Genomic DNA, 15,042 nt, shown 5'->3' with positions numbered 1-15,042 from the left:
AGTAGTGGTAGTCAGCTTAAAATAATAATAATAAATGAATAAATAAATAAATAAAACCAACATATAATTCAACACAATACAATTTATTTTTCATTTATTTCCATTCCCTCTTTATTCATTTATCTCTATAATTATCACCTTACTTCATTATTCCTCTTATTGGATATATTTCTATTTATTTATATTATTTAATTATTATTCTATTTTGTCTCTTTTTCTGTTTCTTTATCATTTTTCCTTGTTTTTATTATTTTATTTCTTCATTTATTCTTTTTCTTCTTTAATTTCTACTTTGTGTTTTTATTCAAGTAATTTATTACCTTGATTTAATATTTTATTTTATTTGTTTAATTTTAATCCTGAAAAAATAAGGATTTGATTTTTATTATGTTTAGTAAATAAAAATAATTACGATGACAAGTATAATAAATAAATAAATTACTAAATAAATTAATAAATATAACAATAAATTTAGTAAGAAAAAAGTTTAGATATTTTGTTAAAAGTTTCGGATTTAAAAGTTGCTAAAAGTTTATCTAAGAATTTGTTGTTACTTTTGGGATTTTGAGGTGAGAGAGAGAGAGAGAGAGAGAGAGAGAGAGAGAGAGAGAGAGAGAGAGAGTACACTAACAACCAAGCGAGAACAATCATTACAACAAATGACAAGGTCGTTAAGCCAGTTCTAATCACATTGTTAGTTCATCAATTAACTTCTACCCGTATTGACTAAATGATCGTTAAGCCAACCATACCGTCGTTAAACCAATCAAATGAGCAGTTACATCCGTTGAACTTATTACAACAGGTGAATGGTCGTTAATAATAATAATAATAATAATAATATCTCCAGAATCAATATTTTTTTTTCAAATTAATTTCGCCAGTGGAATAAAATTTCTACTCGGGAAATAAATTTATCGCTGGAATTTTCTTGAGTTCATTTTATTGTTATTTTAAAATCAATTAGTTATTTTATTTGGAATTAAAAAATAAAAATAAAAATACAGTTAATATTTAGTTTTACTCTTATTATTATTATTATCATTATTATTATTATTATTATTATTATTATTATTATTATTATTATTATTATTATTATTATTAATTATTATTATTATTATTATTATTATTATTATTATTATCATACAAACAAAAATAAAGGAATAATGTTTTTCAAGACTTAAAATTCTCAATACTGTTCAGAATTTCGTATTTAAAATTTTTAGTTTAGATTTTTAATGAATGAAATTGTAGTAGAATTTATTTCCAATTTTGATCATAATTTTTAATATGTGAAGTTATGAATGATTTCTTATTAATATAGATTTTTATATAATTATTTTGTTTGCTGATATTATAGATAATAATAATAATAATAATAAGATATAATGATAATAATATGACTAACTATGACAACAACAACCACTATTACAACCACTATCACCACCACCATCACATCTACCACCATCACAACTACCACCATCACAACTATTATATTGTACCAAGACCCACAACCACCATTATCACTTACTCTAATGCTCCAATAACTACCATAACTACCACAACCAACACAACCACAACAACCAACACAACAACAACAATCACCACAATCACAACTACCACCACAACAATCTTGGTAGACTACTTTGAAAAGGTCACTATTTGGGTTATAAAATTCGCTAATAACACGAAAAGTATTAATGTAGAGAAAAATTATATACAGTATATATTTGTCAGAATATTAAAATATGATTGGAAAGGATATTTGTAGTTTGTATTGATCCAATGACAAAATATGGCCAATCGTATCAAATTAATGGATTGAAAATGTTCACGAGAATTACTAAAAAATTTATTTATACTTCTGATTGTAAGGAAAGGTTCGGTTACTACTGGTAAGAGGGCTGGTTCACGAGTGGAGATTATGATTCACAGTTTATGTACTGGTGATATAAGAAGATTGGGCACTGTGGTACTGATTGGGCGCTGGGGTACTGATTGGGCACTGTGGTACTGATTGGGCACTGTGGTACTGATTGGGCACTGTGGTACTGATTGGGCGCTGGGGTACTGGATTGGGCACTGTGGTACTGATTGGGCACTGTGGTACTGATTGGGCGCTGGGGGGCAATGATAAGCACTGTGGCACTGATTGGGCACTGTGGTATCCGATTGGGCGCTAAGTTGATTGGGCGCTGGGGTACTGATTGGAAGCGCTGGGGTACTGATTAAGCACTGGGGTACTGATTGGGCGCTGGGGTATTGATTGGGCGCTGGGGTACTGATTGACGCTGGGGTACTGATTAAGGCTGGGGCATTGATTGGGGCGCCAGTACTGAATCTTCCGTAAGTATCCGCCGACAGATGTTATTAGTTCAGATTAGATTTGAATCCTTATGTCAGGGCAACACACACACACACACACACACACACACACACACAGTTCACCCTCCAGTCTCCCAATACTTGAACGATTGAATCCTAATCGCGCGTGAAATTGATCTCAGTAATTTACATAAAAGATACGTACAGTATTGATGTAAGTTTGTAAACATGTTTGGCTTGTGTGTGTGTGTGTGTGTGTGTGTGTGTGTGTGTGTGTGTGTGTATATATTATCAACAAACATATACACACACACACACTCTTCATAGATCTATATACATTATCTAACAAGGTGATTACAGGCTACTGGGTTGTTAGGAGTACAAACATACATACACACTACCAAAGAAACACACAAACAAATAAAATTAATAGATCTGTATAGTTTAATATATAGTACTGGGATTAATAAGTAGATATGTTTACATTATCTAGCAAGTTAAGTAACAAGTTAAGTTAGTTAATAATATTCAATTACCGTCACTTAACAAGCTGGCCATTAGAGAGGAGTGGTAGTTTAATGTTTCCTTACTTCCATTTTCCTTTACCCATTTTCCCCTCACCCTCCCTTCCCCTCCATTCCCCCATTTCTTTAACCCTCTTTCTCTCTCTCCCACCTCATCCTATTCCCTTCCTTCTATTCTTCCTTCCTTCCCCCTCTCTCTCCCCTTTCCTTCATTATCTCACTCACTCCTCTTCTCCCGTCAATGGTGAGAACAAAACACACTTACTGAGGGAGTTATCATTATTATTGTTTGGTAATAATTAGATAAAATTATGTACATATAGTAAAGGACCTCCAGGCGGGAAGTGGTTCACGGGTGGGGAGATGAGAAGAGGAGGAAAGGGGAGAGGAGGAGGAGGAGGAGCAGCAGGAGGGAGAAAAAAGGGAGAGCATGAGGAGGAGGAGGAAGAGGAACAAGGAGGCGAGATTGTGTATAACAAATACCACCAAATCTTCATTTTTCTCGTCCTTAACTTCCTCTCTTCCTCCTCCTCCTCCTCCACACATCGCCTGGAGGTATACACAGTGTACGTAACAACAGGTGTACACTGTGAGACTCTGACACTACTACAGTACAGTGGACATCGGCTAACACGTTCCTCTACCCCACACAAACCCGCCTCAACCTGGCAGATGGCGAGCGAACCTTAGCCTGACGTATAGAGTCTGTAAGCCTTGTGGGGTCGAGGGGGGCTGGCGAACGTTAGTCTGGCGTCGGGTGAATAAGTCTTGTCACTGAGGGCCAAGGGGAGGCTGGCGAACGTTAGTCTGGCGTAGGGTGTATAAGTCTTGTCATTGAGGGTCAAGTGGAGGCTGGCGAACGTTAGTCTGGCGTAGAGTCCATAAATCTTGTCACTGTGAGGTAAGAGATAGGCTGACGAACGTTAGTCTGCCGTTATTGTGAGATTAAAAACAACGCCAGGCAGAGTCAAGTCTCTTACCTGGTGGTATTATCTTGTCCATCGTCAGCACAAACGAACAGCAACGCCTTATTAAACCTGTGCCAGACTATGGTTCGCTCGTCTTCTGCCAGGGGTGGCGATCTTTGTAATGCAGGAGTATTGCACCTTTACTAGTAGTGTGAATTATTGCAATTTGTGTCATGGCCTTGTTGTCATGGCCTTGTTGTCATGGCCCTAATAATGTAATGGCCCTAAGAGTGTCCTGGTCTTAAGTGTGTCTTGGTCTTAAGTGTCTCATGGTCCAAAGTGTGCCCTGTCCTAAGTGTGTCATATCCTTATGTTTGTCATGCCCTTAAGTGTGTCATGGTCCTAAGTGTCTCATGGCCTTAAGTGTGTCATGGTCTTAAGTGTGTCATGGTCCTAAGTGTCTCATGGTCTTAAGTGTGTCATGGTCCTAAGTGTGTCATGTTCACTCACGACACATTTCACACTTTAGATATCTGGGTGCGACAGGTCTGATATTTTTTCTCACGATGACACATTTCCACACTAGTTACGTCCATTATGGGGCGGCAGTTACTTTCCACCACGACACATTTTCACGAGTTTGTTTTCACATTTGGACACTGTTTAGGTGCGACAGTTCTCTCTCCCACTACAACACACCCATCCAGTCACTGAGGGCGCGACAGGGTCTTTTCTACTACACATTATTACGTTATAGTCTTATATGTGTGCGACAGGTTCTTGACACTATATGGGTGCGAGAGGACATCCCATCTATCTCCACGACACAGCCTGGCACTACAGTCCCATCTGAGCGCCACATGACACACCGTGGCACTGTGACGTCACTCTGGGGATCACCGTCAGTCTTAAGAACTAGTTAGAGAATTGAACAGATTTTCACAGAAACTCTACAGCAGTCAGAGGTCTACCTCACTACATCACCATCACTCACTGCATGGTGCTACACTAAGGCACACGGTGAAACATACTGTACTGTACTGTACTGTACCAAGGTACTATTGTTCTGCACATTTCACCTTCGTGGGGCCGTGTGTCTCTCACAGGTCATAAATGTTTCCTTATGTCTCTCTCACAACACAGAGGTCAGTAAGACTAGCCGGGCGTTTGGGGTCACCAGCGCGCGGAGGTGTGGGGCGTCGTCGACGGCACTGGCGAAGCTCCGACGGTGGTGGTATCGATGATGCCGGCGCTGCTGGTGACAGGGGAGGTGGCGCGAGGTGAGGAGAGGGACGTTGCCGGTGACGAGGACGCCGATCGACTCCCACCGCCGCCCTCCAGTACCTTGATGGGGGCGCGGTGGTGGTGGGTGGCCGAGGTGGCGGTGGTGATGGGCGGGGTGGTGGAGAAGAGAGGCAGGGGCGTGTTGGAAAGTGAGGAGGCCGTGGAGAACAAGGGGTGAGACGGCAGGAGAAGCGAGGAGGTGAGGGAAGCCGCCAGGGCGTGAGGCAGATGGGACTGTGTCAGGGCTGGCGGCATAGAACCCAGTCGCAGTCCTCCTGATGCCCCGAAGAGCCCCGAGAACAGCCCGGGGAAGGCGACGGGTGGCGAGAGGTGTAGCGGAGGGGCCAGACGAGGGTCTAGGAGAGAGGTGGTGTCGTGGGGCATTCCGTCCGTGCGTCCACCGCCGCCATGTACAGACGACAACCTCTCACGGACCAGCAGGGGCACCGTGAGTCGTCGCAGGGCGCTGGGGAGCGACCCTAGAGAACTGGCTGACGACACGTAAGGGTTGTCTAGCGACGGAGGAAGACCTTTCTCGCGGTACAGCTTCTTCGTCTTGTATCGGTGATTCTGAAACCATATCTTTACCTGCGTGGGCGTAAGGTTAATTAGCGAGGCCAGGTGTTCCCTCTCAGGTGCTGACAGGTAACGCTGCTGGCGGAAACGTCTCTCCAACTCATACGTCTGAGACTTAGTGAAGAGGATCCGCCTCTTCCTCTTGCGGCCATGTACCTCCCGCCCGTCCTCGGCATCATCCTCGACCTCCACGGCCTCCATGTCTTCGTCCACCTGGAAGCCGTCCTCGGCGACATTAGTGTTCTCGGTGGAGTCTGCGGCAGCCTGGACGGGGTTGCGGTCATCGACGAGGTGCGGCGGTGGGAGGGTCTTGGTGGCGTCGCCTGAGTCCCCCCGCACCACCAGCGTCTGCCCGCCCACTGAGGAGGACAAGAGCACGTCACACTACTGCTGCCAACACCTTATTAACACTACACTACACTACATCGTCTTTACACTACGACATCACCATAACTAGATCACTACATTATCTTAACACTATACCTCACCTCATTAATACTATATGTTCATTATACTACACTACATCATTATTATTACCACTATACCTTCACCATCACTACACTACATCATTATTATTACCACTATACCTTCATCATCACTACACTACATCATTATTATTACCACTATACCTTTACCATCACTACACTACATCATTATTATTACCACTATACCTTCACCATCACTACACTACATCATTATTATTACCACTATACCTTCACCAACACTACACTACATCATTATTATTACCACTATACCTTTACCATCACTACACTACATCATTATTATTACCACTATACCTTCACCATCACTACACTACATCATTATTATTACCACTATACCTTCACCAACACTACACTACATCATTATTATTACCACTATACCTTTACCATCACTACACTACATCATTATTATTACCACTATACCTTCACCATCACTACACTACATCATTATTATTACCACTATACCTTCACCAACACTACACTACATCATTATTATTACCACTATACCTTTACCATCACTACACTACATCATTATTATTACCACTATACCTTCACCATCACTACACTACATCATTATTATTACCACTATACCTTCACCAACACTACACTACATCATTATTATTACCACTATACCTTTACCATCACTACACTACATCATTATTATTACCACTATACCTTCACCATCACTACACTACATCATTATTATTACCACTATACCTTCACCAACACTACACTACAGTGTCACCTTCATCACCATAGCGACCTATCATCATTTTGACACTACATCCTCACCATCATTACTATCATTTATCTCTTAATACCACCATCATCAACATCATCATCATCATCATAATCATCATCATCATTGTGTTATCACCGTAACTACTACACATTCTCAGCACCAGTATCACGCATCATAACCATTCTGCTCACCACTACACACCATCACCACCACACTGCCACCATTACCACACATCTTTGAGTTTGACTTAACGTAAGACTAACACCAGCACGAGCCTTCAGAAGCGTCTGGCGTTCACTCTTCAAGCCTGCATGACCCCTACAACGCCACACGAACGTACGCTTACCTTCCTTCACCTAGCAATGACAAAACTTACGGAAGAAAGAAGTATAACTAACGCCTGGCGAATGTTTGCTTTAAGGTAGAAGCTACGCCGGGCAAACGTTTTAACGGCAAAGACACAACACTCAAGACACGGCAAATTACAGCAACACACAGCAACACGCAGGATACGGCAAGACACAGCAACACACAAGATACGGCTACACACAGCAACACACATAGCAAGACACAAGACACGGCAAATTACAGCAACATACAGCAACACACAAGACACAAGACACAGAACACAGCAACACACAGGGCACAGCAAGACACAGAACACAGCAACACACAGGGCACAGCAAGACACAGAACACAGCAAGACACAGGACACAGCAACACACAGGACACAGCAACACACAGGACACAGCAACACACAGGACACAGCAACACACAGGACACAGCAACACACAGGACACAGCAACACACAGGGCACAGCAACACACAGCCCAGTATAACAGCAGCTGTGGTGACGGAGGAGAGAGAGTGAGTGAGTGAGGTTCTCTTACCTTTAGTCGGTCTGTCGGGGAGCTGAAGGAGGTCCCTGACGGAGAAGCTGGTGACCCTACTGCTAGCTGACCCTTCCTGTTGCTGCTGCTGCTTCTGACCCACACACACGACCCGAGGGAGGGAAGAGAGGAGAGCAAAGGTCAGGTCAAACAGGTCAAATAATACAACTATATAACTTACTTCAACAATATCAAACGGGTCTATTAATTACGACTAAACAACCATTAATCATCAAAGTAAACATTATATCTTTTATCATTATCTCGTAACTAATTCACTAAGTATCATTATAGAGGGAGGATATTATCATCATTAGAATAACTACGGTTTTAAGTTTCATCTCAAGTGGTTAAAAAAAATAGTTGCTTGACATTTATCTAGTGGCGGTGTTGTCAGGTACCTGGGACCCCCACTTACCATTTCCTGGTCACTAATATTGCAACTCTCTTTGTAAGGCATGGATGCCATTCACGCGGTAAAAAAAAAAGTAAAACAAAAAAAGGCAAGAACACTAAAGCTCTTATATTTGCTTGTCCACCTAAGCTAGTTCTCAACAAACTAGCCAGAAAACTGTTGTGAGGCTTTGTTGGCGATGGACGGTTGTTGTGGCTGGCGGGGAGGGGGCGGGGTCACGCTCGACGGGTAGGAGGAGCCTCTTACCCTCACCAACCAATAGGAATCCTCAGCGGCGCCAACACTCGCCTGGAAAATGATGTCTTGTGTTTCTCTCCCGCGGGGGAAATGGAGTCCAATTCTTTTTTTTCTCTCTCTCATCTTTTTTTTTTTTCTGCTATCAGCCTTCGCCAACATGATTCTCGTTTCCTTTATTAAAAATTTTCTGATGTGTCTATTATTAAAACGAGGAACGCCCATCACAACCCCTCCACAAGCTATAAAGTTGTAATCTACCCCCAACTGATCTGTGAATATTACCAACAACCCCCCACTTAAAAACCCCCTCACTCCGTTTTCTTTACCTACTTCCCCTGCAGCCCGACACAGCCACCCGGGGTATAGGCATATGCTCTCGCTGGCCCCCAAAAGAGGAACCATAAATAAAATGCGGTGGTTGTATCGTTAAGACTTTTAATAGTGTGAAGCGTTTAGCCAATCCGTGGGTGAAGTGAAACGCCCCACCACAGGCCAGGGTCTTTGTCCGGGCGGGTGTGTAGCTATTGTGGGTGTGTAACCGACCCTAGTGGAGTAAGGGGCAGTAAGGGTATGAGGCAGAGGGGTAAGGGGAGGGGGTGCATGAGAGGGGTAAGGAGGGGTTAGGTGGGTGGGGGGCAGATGGGTAAGGAGGGGGTAGGAGGGTCGGTGTTCAAGCCCCCTTTGTCACCAACTACTACATTGGGATTTGACCCCCCCTTTTCTCCCTCCCTCTCTCACTCTCTCAATCCCTCTCTCACTCTCTCACTCCCTCCAATCCTATGCCTAACACATCTACTACCACTATTACCATTAGCGCTACTATTATTACTACTATCACCACCACTATTGTAACCACTATCAGTACTACCATTATTGCTACTACTACAACGTCCACAAATACTATTATTATTAACACAATCTTCACTATTACTACTACTACTACATACCACCACCTACTACTACTATCACTACCTGCACCACCACCACTACTACTTCTGCTACTATTACTACTCGTCATTGGTAACTCAGTATTCATATTCAATTCATCTCTCTCTCTTTCTCTCTCTCTCTCTCGCCCTTCATGTATACCTTCCCTCTTCCCCACATATCCCCTCCTCCTCCAAACTTATCCTCCCTTTCCCCTCCCTCTTCTCACCCTCTCACTCTCACGTACCCTTCCTCCCTCTCACCCCCTCTCACACGGTTACACATTATTGATTTCATAAGCTCTCTCTTCTCAGGGGTGGGCATTCTTCCCCCCTCCTCCCTTCCCTCTCCCTCTCCCTCTCCCTCTTCTTCTCCCCCTCCCTCTCCCTTTCTTCCAGGGTGGTACTGGAACCCTCTTAAACTTCCCTGGAAAGCCCCCTTGATCGCTCTTGGAAACCCTCTTACAAGTCCTGGGAAACCTCTTGATCGCACTCGGAAACCCTCTTAGGATGTCATGGCAGCCTCCACACACGTCCTGCTATCAATCACCTCTCTTGGAAGCCTCTTGGTTGGTGCTGGAAACCCTTTAGAGTATTTTGGCAGCCTCATGGAAGCCTTTTACCACCTCAGAGACCTTACAGATTGTCCTAAATGCCTTAGACTGTCACAAAACCTTTTAGACTGTCACGGAAGCCTCTTAGACTGTCACGAAACCCCCCTTAAACTGTCACAGAAACTTCATAGACTGTGAGAGAAGAAAATTAGATAACAAATGATAATAAAAATAAATGACAAAAGAATATTACAAAGAGAAAGAAGAGATAACGTTGATAAATGGAGAATAAGTAATAATAACCAATAAACGAAAGGAACCATAAGGAAAATGAAATAAATATAAATAAAGGAAAACCGTAAATAAATTGAGGAATAAAATAAAGTCGATAAGAGAAATGATAAAGCATGATAATGAGAATGAAATAGAATAAGAATGAAGGAATAAGATGAAAGAAAGAAGAACAGTAGAGAGAAAGAGAAAGTAATGTATAGAGAGAGAGAGAGAGAGAGAGAGAGAGAGAGAGAGAGAGTAAAACGGTATAATAAATAGAGGAAACAACAATAATGACCAATAAAGCAAAAAATAACAACAGTCAACAAAAAACAATAAATAGAAAAACAAAGAAAATAACAAAGAAATATAATTACTTAAGACAAACAAACACACAATTAAAACAAGAAAACAAACAAATAGAACAAAATAAATAAAGAGACGAGGAAATGAGACGAAAAGATAAATAAGTAATAATGAATAAAAGAAGATAAATAAGGAAATGAATAAGACAGGCAGTAATGGTGGTAGATAGAAGAGGCTGATAATGAAGGTGAGGGTGATAATGGGTGATAAATGACGTAATAATGGTTAATAGGAAGACTAATTTAATAGACTCGTGGTGGTGAAGGGGAGGGGGGGAGGAGGAGGAGGGGGTATAATGTGTTTATTTGTGTCTCTAATAACTGGGTTAGGTTAGGTTAGGTTAGGTTAGGGTTAGGTTAGGTTGGGTTAGGTTAGGTTAGGTTGTATTAGGTTAGGTTAGGTTGTTAGGTTAGGTTAGGTTAGGTTAAATTAAAGTAGAGAGTTAGGTTAGGTCAGATCAGGTCAGACCAAGACCAATTTTGTCTTAGTGGGGACTGTTTTGAGGTGAGGTCGTGAGGGGGGGGGAGGGGGGAGGAGGGAAGTAAGGGTGGGGGAGGGGGGTGGTGAGGGAAGTGGGGGGGGGGAGGGTGGGGGGGAGGGAAGGGTGGGGGAGGGGGTGGTGAGGGAAGTAAGGGTGGGGGAGGGAAGGAATGGAGAGGGTCGTATAGGGTCAAACAGAGAGACAAGGATAGGGGGTGAGAGGGGGGGTGAGGGGAGGAGGTAGGGAGGAAGTGAGGGAGGGAGGGGTGGGGTGAGGGAGGAAGGAGGGGATATAAATGTTACCAGTGACTGCATTGTTGTAATATCGTGTTGTATAGTAGTGTTTATTGTTGCCTGGGGATGAGGGGGGGTGGAGGGGGGTGAGGGGGGAGAGATAAAGAGGACGTCTGGGGAGGAAGATAGGGGATTCTGAGGGAGAGAGGAGGTTCGTAACCTCCCCCTCCATCCGATACGTCATGAATGGAGACACACACACACACACACACACACACACCCTGACACACACACACACACACACACACACACACACACACACACACACACACACACACACACACACACACACACACACACACACACACACACATACACACACTATTAATATTTTCATATCCAAAGGTCAACAAAAAATACTAAAGAGATTTAAACTACAAAAATTATATATATATTCAATTATTAATTTACCTGAGTGACACCTGAGAGAAAAGGGGGAAGTGTAGCTCTTAGTGAACGGGAGAATAAGGACGAAAATGGCGTGCTGGAGGGGGTAGAAGTGAATCAACAGGGGCATGATAGTGATATACGCCCTGCTACGGGATAACGTGGCTTAACACATTAATCACCCCAGTGTATTGGTAAAGATCTACATGTTTGTTCTGGCAATAATGTTTGGATTATCTCTCTCTCTCTCTCTCCTATATCAATGTAGTAGTAATAGAAGTAGTAGTCGCAATAGTAGTAGTAATAGTAGTAATAGTCTTTTGAAAACACTCACGCTTCAACCATTAGGTGTGAGGGGAGGTGGAGAGGAAGGGTGAATTGGCTGGCCCTCAATCACCCCTTAACGACCCTTGGTGTGTGTTAACGATCGTTGGCTCCCTAATAGCCTTCTAACAAGCGCTTACCAATACCACCGTTTACACTCTACACAGTAAATGGTTTTGACGGATGGTTGTGTATGGTGTACATGTCTGTATGTATGTATGTATGTATGTATGTATGTATGTATGCATGTATGTATGTATTTTTTCACTACTTTCAATCCTCCACTACACACCCTCACCCCCACCACACTCCCTCACCCCCACCACACTCCCTCACCCCCACCACACCTCACCACCCCCACCACACCTCACCCCACCACACCTCCACCCCACCACACTCCCCACCCCCACCACACCCTCACCCCCACCACACCTTCACCCCACCACACACCCCTCACCCCCACCACACTCCTCACCCCCACCACACTCCTTCACCCCACCACACTCCTCACCCCCACCACACCTCACCCCCACCACACCCTCACCCCCACCACACTCCTTCACCCCCACCACACTACCTCACCCCACCACACCTCATTCTCTCCCCACCACACCCCTCACCCCACCACACTCTCTCTCACCCCACCACACCCTCACCCCCACCACACTACCTCCACCACACTTTTCACCCCAACACACCCCTACTACGCACCTCATCTAGACTACACCTACACCCCTACCACGCCCACACGCCCACCCACACGCCCCCGCGAAAAATGCAATCTGCGTCAGGCGTGTGATGGTTCCTTCTGGCGAGGCGGAAACTCAGTTATTCCACGGGGCGGGAGATTCAGTCCTGATGTGCTCTCCCTCACGCATTTCCGCCCCTGGCTCCGAGGCTCTGGGCGGAGGGGGGGGCAGGAGATGATTGATGGAGGGGAAGGGGCATGGGTGTTTGTGGGGGGAGGGAGGAGGGTGGGGGTGTGTGGGGGGGAGGAGGGGTGGGGGTGTGAGGGGGAGGAGGGTGGGGTGGGGGAGGAGGGTGTGGGGGAGGAGGGGGTGGGGGTGTGGGGGATTTTTCTACTATTATTGCCACTACAACTAATAATAATAATAATAATAATAGTAAAAATAATAAAACATTATCAGGGTGACTATAAGCCTTCCCCACGAACCGCTACCATGACAGGATGAATAACGAACACGTGACGCGGTTTGGTATAAGATTCGATTAAGAACAACCAATGAACACTATGGGCAGGTTAATTAACTCTCAACAGGTGTGGTGACGGTATACATAACAGGTAAATCACACAGTCTCGTAAGAACGTATGTGATTGGTTGATTGAGAGTGTAAAATGATGATAAAACAAATATGGCGTCAGAGTTACACTGTGACTCGACCTCCTTCCGGGTGTGTGTGGTTTAAGATGGACAGGTAAGGGTATAAAGGTGAGGTACTGATGATGTCTAATTAGTATTGTTTTTGATTAATGCCTCTCTCTCTCTCTCTCTCTCTCTCTCTCTCTCACTTTCTTTCTCTCTTCATAATCCCCTGTTGTCACTTCACAGAGAAGGTCAGGGAGAGAGTCAAGAGGGGGAAGAGAGGGTTGGTGTTGTGGTGTGAGAGGGGAGGGGGGTTGGTGGGTTGAGAGGGGGAGGGGGGGTTGTATGTTTGGAGGGGCAGATGGTATGTGTGTGTGTGATTTGAGAGAGAGAGAGGGGGCAAAGGGGTATAATTTTTACCCCTTAACCTTAGGAGGGAGGGAAGGGGGGTATCAAAGGATATGAATAAGGGGAGAGAGAGAGAGGATGAGTGGCTTCAAGTGTGACATTACACCTTGGTAAGTATGTAGGGGAAGGGGAGAGAAGGGGAGGAGGAAGGGGGAGGAAGGAGGTAAAGGAGTGTGTTTGATGAAAATCCAGGAGGTGGGGGTGATGAAAGAAGGGGAGGGAGAAATTTAAGGGTGACGTGTGTTAAGGGGAGGATTTGTGCATGAATTCACTGCGGTAGGTAGTGGAAGGGGGAGGGAGGGGTGGAAGGGGAGTGGAGGGTCTCCATGAACCCAGTTTCTGATGAGGGAGGGGAAGGTGAGGGGAAGGGTTTTTGGTGTGAATTCAAGAGAAGGAGGGAAGGGTAGGTTGATGGGAATGGTGGGTATTGAATAGAAGGACAAGAGGGTGTTTTCAAATGGGGGTGGGGGAGAGGAGGAGGTGGAGGAGAAGATGAAGAATGGGGTGAGAGAGAGGAGGAGGAGAGAGGAGAGAGAGGAAGAGAGAGGGGGGGGGGGAGAGAGAGAGAGAGAGAGAGAGAGAGAGAGAGTAGGTTCTGACATATAATCAACAGTGTTCTGAGTACCTATAGTTATGACGACGTTCTGATAGGCAAACAATAAACCTAACCTAACCTGGCATTCAGAGTGGAAGGTTTAAGTTGCTCTAATTGCCAAAAGTACAAAAAAAATCTTGCTCATCTGTACGTCAACAAAACTTACATGGGACTCGGATTGTCAACAAGGAATCACTTCTCTAATTTGATGGTTCAATACAGAGGCACTCACTTGTTCTGATCGGGTATAGCAAGGCAACTATGGCGTTCTGATAGGCTGTAAAAGAAAGAAAGATAGAGAGAGAGAGAGGTATACTTTACAGAGGCGCGGTAATGGACAGGATGAAAGGGTCTGAGATATATTGCCTTGTGAAACGCGACCTATTCCAGGAGAGAGAGAGAGAGAGAGAGAGAGAGAGAGAGAGAGTCTACAATTCATCATGTCTCACTACAATAGCCATAAAAATACTCACATGAAGCAGACGATAGATTGAGTCACTTTTCCCAGTCACTTAACACTTAACACTTCACTATAGTCACAAACCACTCTACTTAAAAGCACTATTGAGTCAATTTTCGTAAGTTTGTGAAAGTTTGCTTCACTTAGAACACTTTGCATCACTAATACAGAGTCATCACAGCACTTCACCACACCAACACCACACACGTCACCTCAGAGTCATCACAGCACTTCACCACACCAACACCA

The 15,042-nt window shown here is 44.1% G+C and overlaps 1 protein-coding gene across 1 annotated transcript; it reads right to left on the bottom strand.

Moving 5' to 3' along the window:
- Positions 1 to 3,147: 3,147 nt before the first annotated feature.
- Positions 3,148 to 5,976, bottom strand: LOC121857406 (homeobox protein Hox-A3a-like; the record flags this gene model as incomplete). Its single annotated transcript, XM_042353448.1, has 1 exon — positions 3,148 to 5,976. A coding segment is annotated over one exon (1,046 nt), but the record flags the coding sequence as incomplete, so codon positions are not given.
- Positions 5,977 to 15,042: the final 9,066 nt, after the last annotated feature.

The sequence above is a fragment of the Homarus americanus genome, unplaced genomic scaffold (genome assembly GCF_018991925.1).
Source record: "Homarus americanus isolate GMGI-L3 unplaced genomic scaffold, GMGI_Hamer_2.0 scaffold14604, whole genome shotgun sequence".
NCBI classification, from domain to species: domain Eukaryota; kingdom Metazoa; phylum Arthropoda; class Malacostraca; order Decapoda; family Nephropidae; genus Homarus; species Homarus americanus.
The sequence above is the reverse complement of the archived record's forward strand: the minus strand, read 5'-3'. Positions and strand labels throughout refer to the sequence as shown.